Source organism: Sylvia atricapilla, chromosome 2, assembly GCF_009819655.1.
Source record: "Sylvia atricapilla isolate bSylAtr1 chromosome 2, bSylAtr1.pri, whole genome shotgun sequence".
Classification (NCBI taxonomy): domain Eukaryota; kingdom Metazoa; phylum Chordata; class Aves; order Passeriformes; family Sylviidae; genus Sylvia; species Sylvia atricapilla.
Genome location: NC_089141.1, coordinates 66,158,866 through 66,172,068, shown reverse-complemented (window position 1 = coordinate 66,172,068; position 13,203 = coordinate 66,158,866). Strand labels below are relative to the sequence as shown.

General features: G+C 35.2%; 1 protein-coding gene across 16 annotated transcripts in view; it reads left to right on the top strand.

Annotated features, from left to right (window-relative positions):
* The window catches only part of MYCBP2 (MYC binding protein 2), a 174,257-nt gene that overhangs the window by 78,577 nt on the left and 82,477 nt on the right, over positions 1-13,203 (top strand). For all 16 annotated transcript variants that reach the window (XM_066313401.1, XM_066313405.1, XM_066313400.1 and 13 more), the window contains 12 exons: positions 996-1,200; positions 1,541-1,694; positions 3,982-4,154; positions 5,422-5,547; positions 5,637-5,764; positions 7,239-7,330; positions 8,192-8,326; positions 8,408-8,491; positions 9,768-9,864; positions 10,685-10,877; positions 11,466-11,740; positions 12,698-12,919. In XM_066313401.1, coding sequence (XP_066169498.1) covers positions 996-1,200; positions 1,541-1,694; positions 3,982-4,154; positions 5,422-5,547; positions 5,637-5,764; positions 7,239-7,330; positions 8,192-8,326; positions 8,408-8,491; positions 9,768-9,864; positions 10,685-10,877; positions 11,466-11,740; positions 12,698-12,919 — 1,884 coding nt within the window. The remainder of the gene's footprint in view (positions 1-995; positions 1,201-1,540; positions 1,695-3,981; positions 4,155-5,421; positions 5,548-5,636; positions 5,765-7,238; positions 7,331-8,191; positions 8,327-8,407; positions 8,492-9,767; positions 9,865-10,684; positions 10,878-11,465; positions 11,741-12,697; positions 12,920-13,203) is intronic.

The window sequence follows — 13,203 nt, the reverse complement described above, 5'->3', positions numbered from 1 at the left end:
TATAAAAGGTTGATAGTTGACAGAGGATTTTTTCTCCTTTCTCCAAAAGAAAAAATAAGTTTAGGCCATATTTAGACCACTTGTTTTTTATGTCTGGTTTTAATAATGTAGTGCTTGAAAGTTTGCTGAAAGCTTCATAAAGTCAAGACAAAATCAAACCAAAGCGTATTACTTGAAAATGTCTTCATTAGGTTTACTTACTTACATTGCTATGAAGAGAGAAAGATGAGTAAGGTGCTGAACAGAAGACATTTGCTGTATATACATTTTTCTTTTCTCTAATCATTTTGACTTCATTGGCATGCAGTGCATTTTCTGTGCCTGAGGGAGGTGTAGATGGAGCGTGACCAGGTTTCTGGCAGCAGTTCTTTCTACGTACTTTGATGCTGTACAGGAGCTGTTGGTCTGTCTCAGTAACTAGTTGTACATAGAGGTAAGGGCCTAAGTCTCCAGATAATTGTTAATGAGCATGTGCAAAAGCTTGCTGAGCACTTTGTGCTTCTTTAACTTCAGTTTGATGTGCTGATCAATTTATAGGTACATTTAAGAGGTATTTCTTCTATAAAACTCAGTCCATATCAGTTCAGAATTGAATGGATCTTGTACTGTCTATCTGAATATATCTGAATCTAGATTTTTTTTCTTAAGAATCTATTCCTTGTTTAGCACTGACATTGATCAGATATTGAACATTGTAGGAAAATAATACATTTATATTTGATTCTGAGGATGGAGAATTATCCATCATAGAGAGTTTGAGTTGTATTTAACAAAAACTTAAAAATCTAACAGAAAAGGGAGAGTACATCTGTCAGTAACTTGTAGTTAAATGTGTAACACTTCACTTGGAGCAGCCATTGTGTTTTGAAGGTAATTTTGTGGTAAATTTTCTCTTCCAGCCTACCAATTTTGTGTGATAAAATTGTTGAAGTAATTTTTCCGTCTTTGAGACTTACTGTTACTGTCACTCATTGATTCTTGCATTCTTTCTACAGAAAGGTCAGCTTGGCAGGCCAATTCTGGATATGCCGTACTGGAATGCCAAACCAGCACCTATGCCTAACATAGGCTCCAAATATGGGCGCAAAGCTACGTGGATTGGAGCGAGTGGAGACCAGACTTTTCTCCGGATCGATGAAGCTCTCATTAATTCTCATGTGCTTGCTACGTCAGAGATATTTGCAAGCAGGCATATAATAGGCAAGAACTCCTCTATGTTATTTTAAATGCTTATAGAAGTACTGGAGAAGAAAGTGGGTTCAGTTGTGTAAACAGGAGAGGACCAACAAATCAAAAGCATGGACAGAGGGAACAAAAATATTTTGACCTTCTAGTTTTACTGCATATGATGATCCTTTCTTTAGAAAGATGAATTTTATTAAAAATAATAATATAAGAGCCTAACCTTCACTTGCATTTAAATCTTACTACCATTTATTTTTCTGTTGTAGCAGTATATCTGTATTATGTGGCATTTTCTAAGCATGAAGCATTAATGAGTCGACTCATGTTCATTTGCTCTTTTTGCTCCTTGATCTAGGTTTGGTACCAGCTTCGATATCAGAACCTCCTCCTTTTAAATGTCTTCTGATAAACAAAGTAGATGGCAGTTGCAAAACATTCAATGATTCTGAGCAGGAAGACCTTCAAGGTTCTGGTGTGTGTCTGGATCCTGTCTATGATGTTATTTGGAGGCAAGTGTGGATTATAGCTATTAAAATAGTAATATAGAAATAATTTTTAAAGTATTTTGCAAGGCTGGACATTTGATTATATTTATTTTCTCCGTAAATAAAAAAACTTTTAATCTTCCATAAATATTTTTCACATTTTTTTGGATGGCTTTTTCAAGTAAGCCCAAAACAAACATGTTCTCTTGCCTGCATTTTTATAAAGTCTTTGTTTTTGTTTTTCTTTTTGCATCGTTCTCATTCCAATCTCATAATATTTTGGGGATTCAAATCTGTTCTGTTTCTTTACTCTCTTTATTCCCTTTCCTTCATCTACTTCACACTTGACTGAATAACTTCCTTGTCATATTCAGCTGACATATGTGTGTGTCTTGAATCATTGTCAGGTGTTAGTGGTTAAGACCACTAGAGGAGGAGTGGAGCAATGGTATTCTTTTCAGTTCTGACATTTTGGGAGGTCGAAGTCAAGGTGTTTATTTAGATGGCATAGACATTCAGACGAACTGTATTTATTTCAGTCTTTGGAATGCAGTCTTTGAGCAAATGTAGATAATAAGACTTTGTTCCAACACAGAATCATAACATCTAATTCTTCTATAACAATTTAAAAGCTATGTTAGCTAGGATTGGGAGAAAAATCTAAACTTCAATCTGAGTTTGAGAGATTGATGATGTTTAAATTGTTTGAAGACAAAACAAGTTAGAGTGATACAGGGAACCAACTAGCCAACATTGATCTGGAAAAGATGGTTATCTCATAGGTGTATATCTTTAAAAGCTACTTGCATCCTACTTTATATGTCTTTGTCCAAAATTGAGATTCAAGAACTTAGCAGGCAATTAACATTGAAGCATGCATTTGCCAGGCGTATTTCTGTGTGACATAGGAAGTACCTTGGGTGGTTGTAGCTCTACATCTGCAGGATCGTTTGAATCTCACTGGTTCAGTTATTATTTACATTATGCTGAGATTAGAAATAAAGGTAGCACCCACATCTCTTAGAGCTCTCTATTTTCAGCATGTTTAAATCCACTGAGCCACTCAATTTGTGAAATAAACCAGTTTTCAATGGCCATAGGAACACAGCAAGTTTCAGGGAAGGCAAGGTAATGTAGTCAACTTGAAGACAGTGAAATGGTTATTCAGCTTGAGGAAGTACAAAGTCACATGTTAGATATGGATAAGCGTGAATTGAGGTATTTTACCGTCTTGCAGTATTTGGGGGACTGTAGAACTAAATCTAGAGTTCAAATACTTTAGCTGTGGCTTTATTTCTGTCATGGCCCATTCTTGTTCAATAGAAAATACTAAAACAGTCTGAAGAAGACATGTTAATAAATATACCTGTGAGTAGTTAAATACTTGGTATATTATTATTTCTGGACATTTTAATTCATGACTGTTTTAATTATGGATTCAGTTTCTTGTACATAGACAGCATTATGATGGCACGCAGCTTAAACATTTCTTCAAAACTTTGTGACTTAATCTCATAGTGAAATTCAAGTGGTTGTGGAATGTCACATATGTGTATGAACTTGAACATTGCTAACTTGTTAAAATCCTGAATACATATAGTGGCCTTGAATATTTTTAGTTAAAACTACTTCCTTCTCTGTTAGGTTTTTAAAAATGTACCAAGTGAAAATTCCTTTTGTGCTTCTTCAGAGCACTCCCGTAGACTTATATCTTCTTCCTGTGTCTTCCTTTTCATAGTGGTTTCAAGATTTCATTTTTGTTTTCTGTGTTAATCTATATTATAGAAAGTCTTTGTATTCCCTTGTTTATGCTGCCCTTTTTTATAATCCCTTAAAAATTCATGAGGCGATGTTACCCATTTTAAAAAGCCCTCCCAAAAAATGTTGGATTGCTTGAGATTTTTTTCTTACTTGAAGGTAGGCCTTATACTTTCACTTGGTATGTTTAAAATTTTTGAGCACATCTGCCATTCTATTTAGTACTTTGCTAGTTAGTTCATACTTGTTAGTAGAAGACACTGTTTTAACATTTGTTAGCCTTGAGAAATGTCTTCAACATTTTCTGAAATTTCTAACCCCATAATATGACTGTTTGACTTAAAGTATAAAAATGTTTTTCTATCTTTTCATTTGCTGGAGTATTAAGCTAGTAAAGTTTTTATGTATTTGCAATAGTGATACTCAATTTCAAGAGCTGATACCAGCAGATCTGTATTTTACATTCTGTATCTTAAAAATTGAATTATTGGTTAGGTTTTGTATTTTTTCAGTAGATGAAAGATTTTGTTCATTCTGTTTTCTCTTGCTCTAGGTTTCGCCCCAATGCCAGGGAGCTGTGGAGTTACAACGCAGTAGTTGCCGATTCCAGGCTTCCCTCAGCTCCAGACATGCAATCCCGCTGTAGTATTTTGAGTCCAGAGCTTGCACTGCCAACAGGTTCCAAAGCTCTAACCACCAGATCTCATGCAGCTTTGCATATTCTAGGTATACATTTATAGTTCACTAGTCAGAACCTTAGATGAAATAAAGTAACATGTAATGCATTAACAAATTGTAATCTAAAAAGTTCCTGACCTTTTTTTCAGTTGAAATTTTACTTTGTAGTCTTTCACCATTGCTCTTAACTTTTATAATTTGGCTACTGGAGTTATCTTCTGCCATCTTAAGGATGTTAGAGGATTTTAGAGTTCTGGTGGAACTTGCTGTTAGATGCCAGCATAATAAAGGAAGAGACCGTCCTCGATGATCTCTTTGGACAGTCTGCAGAATAAAGTCAGTACTCATAACCTGTAGTTTCAAAAAAAACCCCACCTAAACCTGAAAAAAGTGCTCTTCAATAAGTTACTTTTATCTTTTATTTTAAAGTAAATGCAGTACATATAGTTAAAATACAATCCTTGCAGTTTTATATAGTGAGTCACTAAGAAAATTATGGCTTCCTTTTGTAGATTGTGGGGTTTTTTTGTTTTGTATTGGTGGTGGTTTGTTTTTTTTTTTCCTTTTTTTTTTTTTGTTGTTTTGTTTTTGGTTTTTTTGTTGTTGTTTTTTAGGGTTTTTTTGTTTTGTGGGGGTTTGTTTGTTTGTTTTTGTTTTCTGGGGGGTTTTGTTTGTTTGTTTGTAGTCTAAAAATGCAAAAATTAGTTCCACTGTGTTCATGTATAAATTGGCCATATGCAGTGTACCCAGTACTTCAAAGCACAGCTTTGGAAGGGATTGTAACCCACTTGTCCACTGATTTTGATAAGTCATCTGTTCCTTGATATACTCACTTCACTGTGTGCTAGAGATGTGATAACTTTCAGCTTGAACAGTACTTTATGTCTGAGTCAAAGTCAGGCATGTAAGGTACCCATGTGTGTGAAGCAAAACACCTCTTGTGAAGACTTTCAAACCTGCTTATAATTCAATTCCTACTTCAACTCTTCGAGTAATATTTTAAGTGTAAAAAGGAAAAAAGTGTTACTGGCAGTTTAGTTGCCATTGGAAAAGTCAAAAAGTAGGTTTAGTCACATCTGTTTGTTATTCTGGATTGTAAATTAAATGAAGTTGGTCTTCAGTAACAAGCCTTGAGATTCTGCAGCAATGACCCTTCACCTAATCAAAAGCATAAAGCTACTTGGTAGCATGTGTGTGGTTTAGGGATAAAACAGTTTGATTGATTTGATTTTCTTAACTGGTTTTCATTTCCATTTCAATGATTATAATCAACAGTGAGAAAATTTGGGTTCTTTTTGGTTTTGCTTTCTTTTAGGTTGCCTTGATACTTTGGCTGCTATGCAGGACTTAAAAATGGGTGTTGCAAACACAGAAGAGGAGACTCAAGCAGTAATGAAAGTTTATTCTAAAGAAGACTATAGTGTGGTTAACAGATTTGAAAGTATGTACCCACTAAAATTTTATAGCACAAGCTGATCAGGTTGGAGAGCAAAAGACTAATTATATTTTTGTTGGGGCTTTTTTCTGCAGGTCATGGAGGAGGCTGGGGTTATTCAGCCCACTCAGTAGAAGCCATCCGTTTCTGTGCTGATACGGATATATTGCTGGGTGGTCTTGGTCTTTTTGGCGGTAGAGGTGAATACACTGCTAAAATAAAGGTAGGAGTTTTTGTTTTGTTTTAAGCAATATTATGTCTCAAATTCACAACTTCGGTAATGCTATCTAAAACCATGATTCATTTTATTTATTGATGAATGAGTGGTTTGCTATATGTGGAAAGCATTATGCAGGCACAGCGGATGAAGTAGAGAGTTGAGAATTACCATTCTTACTTTTCATGAATTGGCCCATTCTTACCTTCACTAAATGCTGTGCCATCTTAGAGGTATCTTGGGCAGGTATTTTAGTGGTCTGGATGTTTTTGTGATCTGTTTACACAAAACTCCAAGGTCCACCAGCAGAAAATTGGTGTTGTGGGCTTCAGGTTAAAATGGCATCCTGTGTGCTGCTGTTCTCAAAAGCAGAAAGAGTCTTTATGAGGAGCCATTGCTTTCCACTTTCCTTGCCACTTGTTTCCCAGACTATTGTCTGGATAGCTTCTGGGCTGGGATTCCTCAGCTGAGAGCAAATGGCACCAAATACAATTTTCTCTGTGCCAAATGTAGGGATGATTACAGGTGGAGCATTGTGTGCTGATTATTTTAAAATAAATAAACCTGGCTTTGGCTAAAAAAACCTACAGAAACACGCACTGTGGTGTCAGCTCTGGTTTCGGCTAAGTGTTCTCTGCTCCTATATTTAATAAGGATTTTGGTAAAAGATGATGTTATATGTGAGATTTCTATTAGATATTTGTATATTCAGAACATTTTATTGTTGTTTTTTGTCCTTTAGTGGATTGAGTCTTCTTCCTCTATTTTCAGATGAGTAGGTATTGGGGTTTGTTGTAGGGAAATGGATGACATGCTTAGCAGTTACATTTGCATAAGTCAACAGCAAATAAAAAATAAGAAGTTGCACTTTATTCTACTTGATAATAATGACTGAGACTTGCAAATGACTAAGTACAAACAAGAAATTTAATGTTAATCATGCCTTTTAAATACCAGAGATAATAACGTTATGATAATATTCTAATATTATACTTCAAATGGTAGAAATTATTTTTAAGTAGGGAAACAAAGTTCTCTTAGGTATCCTGTTTTGGCCTAGTCACCAACTGTTCATAACACTACTGACAGTCTCTGCTAAACTGTCAAGCTGTCTATTTCCAGAGAAGCTGAGTATATCTTAATGTTTATATAATGGATTTCAGTTGGTGGTGGAAAACCTGCAACTTCTGCACAACTTTGCCTTTTTCAGATGCTCTGCTTTTGTCTTGTTTCCAAGATTTAGGGAGTTTCTTTTCTTAGAAATATTTCTGGTCATAAGGCCGGGAGGTCAGTGTCAATTGCTTTTAAGAGTTAATGCCTGACTTCCAAATGGGGTTTTGCCTGTCAGTGATATTAAGTAGTAGTTGGTTTTGGGAAGAAAGAGTAGTATAGGATTTCCAGAATGCCAGACAAAAACAAATGGGATTATGAGATTTTTTAAAATCTAAGACATAATTTTACCTTTTTTCTACTTCATCAGTTGTTTGAATTGGGTCCAGATGGGGGAGACCATGAGACGGATGGAGACCTCCTTGCTGAGACAGATGTCTTAGCATATGATTGTGCTGCCAGGTAAGATGTTTAGCTTACCTACTTAGACCTGCTTTTTGATCTTAATTTTTGTTTCACTGTACACATTTTAGTGTCACTTTAAATATCAACCAAGATGGTCTACATCATTAGAATTTTGTAGCAAATTATGTAAAACACTTGAATTGTGTACAGAAATAGTAAAACGCTGCGTACGTCCCCAAACCCTTATTGTATTTAAATTAAAAGAAGAAAGATCATCAAATTCTTGCTCTAGTATAAATCCAAGTCAAATCCCATCTTCCTGTGTTAGAGACCACAAGACAAAATATTGCAGCAGCTCTTTTGTGCATGCAGTTTGGGTTAGCCATGTTGTAGCTGCTTTTTCATTCCCTCTGATGAAGTCATTTAAATTTCAAATGATACATGATTAATTCTTTCAGGTTTAAATCTTGCATATTAATTCTCTCTATATATATATTCTATTAATTCTTTAATACTTACTGTAATTACTAAGAATTTATGTAGAAGTTCTTGTAATTTACGTTTTCTGAAAGCACTATTATGTAATACTTTATAATTAATACTTTGCAGTATTATATATTAAATGTAATTTGGTTTATGTTTGTTACTTTAACTTAATGTCTCTTACTCTGTTTGGTGTTGATATGATTGTTTCACAACACGAGGGCAAGTGCGACTTAGGCATTTGTAGGTCATTTTGGATTACTATTTTGTAATTACTACAAAATTTTTAGATTACAAATTTTTGTGTTTTGAATATAAAAAGATAAAACTTTTTATCATTACTTCTCAATTTCTTTTATAATTAGGGTGTGAATTGTTAAAAGTTAATATAAAAATAACTCACATCTATCACTTTCCAAAATACACTTCTCCCAGAGAGAAATATGCAATGATGTTTGATGAGCCGGTACTCCTGCAAGCTGGTTGGTGGTATGTAGCCTGGGCAAGAGTATCAGGACCTAGCAGTGATTGTGGATCTCATGGACAGGCCTCTATTACTACAGATGATGGGTATATTTTTTCTATATTTTTTTATTGAAAAAGAAGAACTCTAGTAAGACTTGAATAATAACTGGGTTATTTATCTTTCAGTGTTGTATTTCAGTTTAAAAGTTCCAAGAAATCAAATAATGGTACAGACGTGAATGCAGGGCAGATTCCACAGTTACTCTACAGGTAATACTTTAAGCTCTGGAACAATTTACTGACATGTTTCCTTAAATAGAAATATTTAATTAATTATAACAATGTTTTGTGAAAATATCGCTGTATTAAGTGAAGGAAATTAGTATCTGAAAAATGTAGGGAAAACTTCATGTCTTTGAGAAAAGTAATGAAATGATACTCACATTTACTTCCTTGCTATTTTCCTTGCAGTCAATCCTGCATGGGTCTTGAGATTTTCATTTACATCCATAGAAGGTCATGATTTCATATAACATGAGTAATATTTTTTGCTAGTTGGGAAATGCTCTCTTTGGTGACCCTCAGTTTAAGAGCTGTATATTCTTGAACAGACAATGTTAATGAAACAAAGCCAAAATCAACCATTAACTGTGCTTTACAATGGGTTACCATCAGCTTATCATTGCCATGATAAATGTTATGTCAGTTTTAATAATCAGGAACTCTTTCACTGTGTTGATAGTATATGTTATAGATTTCCTCAGATATATACCTAAAATAATTTTTCTATTTTGTGTGTGTATCCTGTGTATTGGTGTTTCCCCTGGCCTCCACACTGATTCTGAAACTTAGAATTCTTTCTTACCAATTCCCTTCTATGTCTTTCTAAGCATGTCCTTTTCCAAGTTCCTTCTTAGAACAGCTCGCTTATGCCATTAAGCTTTCTGTCCATAGATGCCCTGTCCCTCCAGGTGGAGGTTTCATTTCGATGTATTTCAAGTCCTGGCATGACAGATTCATCATTTGGGTGATTTCTTTGGAGAGATGACTATAGCCAAAAGGCACAAACCAGCCTTGAGGCCTCTAGAGACCAGTGAGTGGCACAGAGGGGAAGGTGCTGCAGTGATAGATGCTGTCTGTATTTTTAGTCTCCACATATATTTTCCCTTAACAAAACCAGTGTTTTTTTAAGGAATAACATCTCTTGTCCTCATGTCATCTGAGGAAATACAGTAGATACTTGTAATAGTTGCATGCAATTAAATCTCATCCTCAACTGGTCACAGTACTGCCAGTTAAACAGAATTCAAGGTATGTGGCTCCTGGTCAAGAATTATTAGGAAACTAGGAGAAGTTATGTTGAAACTGAACAAGAGAATTAGAACTTTTTTCACTGGTTTATTTTGGTTTTTGTTTTTGTTTTTCCCCACTTGAATAATAAAAACAGTAGAAACTACAAAAAGTAAAAAATAGAACACCAAACCCAACCCAAAACTCTACTAAAAGTAAATACTGGAGATTTCAAGTTCTAAAATTATTCTTCCAGGTTGCCAACAAGTGATGGCAGTGCATCCAAAGGCAAACAGCAAACCAGTGAACCCGTACATATTTTAAAGAGATCTTTTGCCAGGACTGTCTCAGTGGTGAGTACTATGAAAAATCTTCTGTATTTCCTTCAAGTTCATACCTGGTTAGGAAACTGAAAGAGGTAGGTGTGGAAATAATGATGGTTTTGTGGTTGCTTTCTCAAGCAGAATTTAGGTCCACTGATAGATCCAATATTACATTTTCTGACTTCTTCTGAAGACTTCATTTTGGTGTTCAACACCAAATACTTCTATTTTGCTTTCTCAGGTACAACTTTGTGAAATTATTAACCACATAGAATAATAATAGTTGAAACAACTTTTAAAAATACTCAGATTTTTGTGAACTATCATGGGCTTCTGTTAAGCTCTCAGGTACTGTAAATGTCCTGTAGTGGCCATGATCATGCAGATCATAACTGTTTAAAAGCAATGTGAAGACAGCCCTGATAATACTTTATGACAAGAATGTATTATGTCCAAAATAGGTATTACACTCTCCTGTAGATAAAGCAAGTAAAATTTACTGAAATATCTCCATTACAGGTGAATACAGTTGTTAGTTCTTAAATAACTGAGAGACTTCCATAATGAAGAAAACATGTTAGAACATAATGTTCTAGCATATGTTTTACATAGATTTTATCATGGTATTGCAGTGAAGTGTCCCTCCCCTGCATTCTCCATGTTGTTTTTTATTATCAAGCGAAATAGGATTTGTGTGTTGCACAGTAGATTGACCATAGACATAAATATGTTTCCATAATAAACATGGATATAGATGCTGTTTGCCTTTTGTCTAATACTGATGCAGAACAGTAATTTCTTGGTTTTTAACACTAAATCGGTCTTCGGTATCCTTCATTTCCTGAAACAGGAATGCTTTGAATCTTTGCTGAGCATTCTTCACTGGAGTTGGACAACACTGGTGCTGGGAGTTGAAGAACTTCGTGGGCTGAAGGGTTTCCAGTACACTGCTACTCTTCTGGATTTAGAAAGGTTGCGTTTTGTGGGCACTTGCTGCCTGAGATTGCTGAGGGTCTACACCTGTGAAATATATCCAATATCAGGTATTCCTCTCAGTTCACTTGTTTCATATTTATTATCAAATAATCTACAGGATTGGTTTGATCTAAGTATTCATGTAGGATATGATATAAAATAGATTTGCTCACACAGATGGTTTTATTGGAGCAATTAAAAGACTTGCTGTCAAAAAGGAAATTTCCAATTGTCTGCATAACTGAATATCCTAGTACCACAGGTTTACACTGTAGCCTGTGTATTTTAATTTCCTGTTTGACTTGTCAGTTGTTATGGGCTATTTGTATCTTCTTTTGTTTCCCCGTTTCTGTACATAGTGTTTGCTGTGGTGGTGAACACAATGTGAATTTGAAAGATTGTATCTGTTTTACATGCTAATTTAAATGCATTATATATTATAAATTATCAGAAAAGTAGGAGTTCCTAATGCTCTGGTTTATTTTGATAGAGTTTAACACCCTTTCACTGTGTCACTTTTGGAATTAACTTGCTTGAATGTAGATTCAACATGTTGCTAAATTCTCAGTTCTTCTATTTGCATGTAAAATGTGCATTTTAACATGAAGAGGTTTCCTTGTTGTACATTTAATGCTTCTGTTTCTGTAATCTTCTAGCTACAGCTAAGGCAGTTGTAGAAGAAACCAGCAAACTAGCAGATTGCATTGGAAAAACTAGGACCTTGCTGAGAAAAATTTTATCTGAAGGAGTTGACCATTGCATGGTGAAGTTGGACAATGATCCACAAGGATATCTCAGTCAGCCTCTCAGCCTGTTAGAAGCTGTCCTTCAAGAATGCCATAATACATTCACAGCTTGCTTCCATTCATTCTATCCAACACCAGCTCTCCAGTGGGCATGTCTTTGTGACTTGCTGAACTGCTTGGACCAGGTACATTAAAATGGCACAAGTAAATATTGCAGCTTATTGAGCACCCTTTTGCTCAAACAGAAACCAAGTCATACTTAAAGCTGTTACTAATTTTTGGCATTTATCCTGATTTGCAACATGAGTTCTATTGTGTTTTGGATTTTTTTTGTTTTATTTACTGGGTATTGGATTTGTTTCTGGTCTTGTTTGTTCAGGGTGTTCTCTAAATGTAGTGCAGTTAGAGCCTAGCAATTTTGTCATCTTTAGATTTTAAGATTCTCTGTGGGCAGTGAAGAAAATCTGTGGTGCTGGTAGCTGTCAGCACCTGCTTTTTCAGTGTTGAGGCTGTGCCTTGTATGTGCTTACTCTTGCTGCATGTTGCCTAAGAGCATCCATATGGTATTTTTTATCACTAGTGCTTGAGTAATTCCTCATTATTAAATGTTACAACAGTGCACTGATGCAGTCAAGTATATGAGAAGCATCTGGAAATACTGTTCTACAATCAGCAGCTTTCTTCTTTTGCTTGTTGTGAATGAACATCCCACATCTAAACAGTGTAGTTGCTTGCTTGCATTGCTTCTGGTGAAATATAAACGATTTGCTGCTTTCCATGAAAATTCATTTAGCATATACAGTTTCAAGGAAGAATCTGTTCTTTAATGTATTACTCTAATTAAGTTGTTTAATTATAAGAAAAGCCTTGTCTTCAAAGGATACCATAATTTCAAAAGTAATATTAGATGGTTTCATTATTTTAAAATATGCTGCCAATAAATTTTAATTACTCCAGTTTTGAAGATCTAAGTTCAAGCTTATGAGAGAAAATGATGTAAAATTCATAGGAAAGGTTTTTCCAAATTGCTTACTTTTATTAATTATGATAAAGCTGGTAAAAGTTTCCTTTCCTTTCAAAAGTAGTTCCTCTGTTGTTTCAGTGCAGCAGTGCCATTCTGTTAATTCCTTTTATGTCTTTAGGATATCCAGGAAGCAAACTTCAAGACCTCCAGTAGCCGGCTCCTTGCTGCGGTCATGTCTGCTCTGTGCCACACATCAGTGAAGCTGACCTCCATCTTTCCCATTGCTTACGACGGAGAGGCCCTGCTGCGCTCCATGGTTAAACAAGTCAGCACTGAGAACGACTCTGCCCTGGCCCATCGCTTTCCTCTGCTGGTTGCACACATGGAAAAGCTTAGTCAGGTTAGGATGTGTTCCAAAAATTTAATCATTTCTTCTGTTTTGCAGCAAAAGGCTGTTATGTACCTGCAAGTCTTTGCTTGATAAGTATTTACATGAATTTGCCTCAGTGTTTTCTTTCTAAAAGGCTTCGTTCAGAAACTTATGTTTTACAATTTTCAACTTTTTGTCTGAAATATTCCAACTATTTTGTCTTTGGAGAATATCTAAGGAGGATGGTTCTTATCCTGGAATATTAAATTGGAAGAAATATCCTTTGGAGTAGTATTCTGTTGCACAGTGTTTTC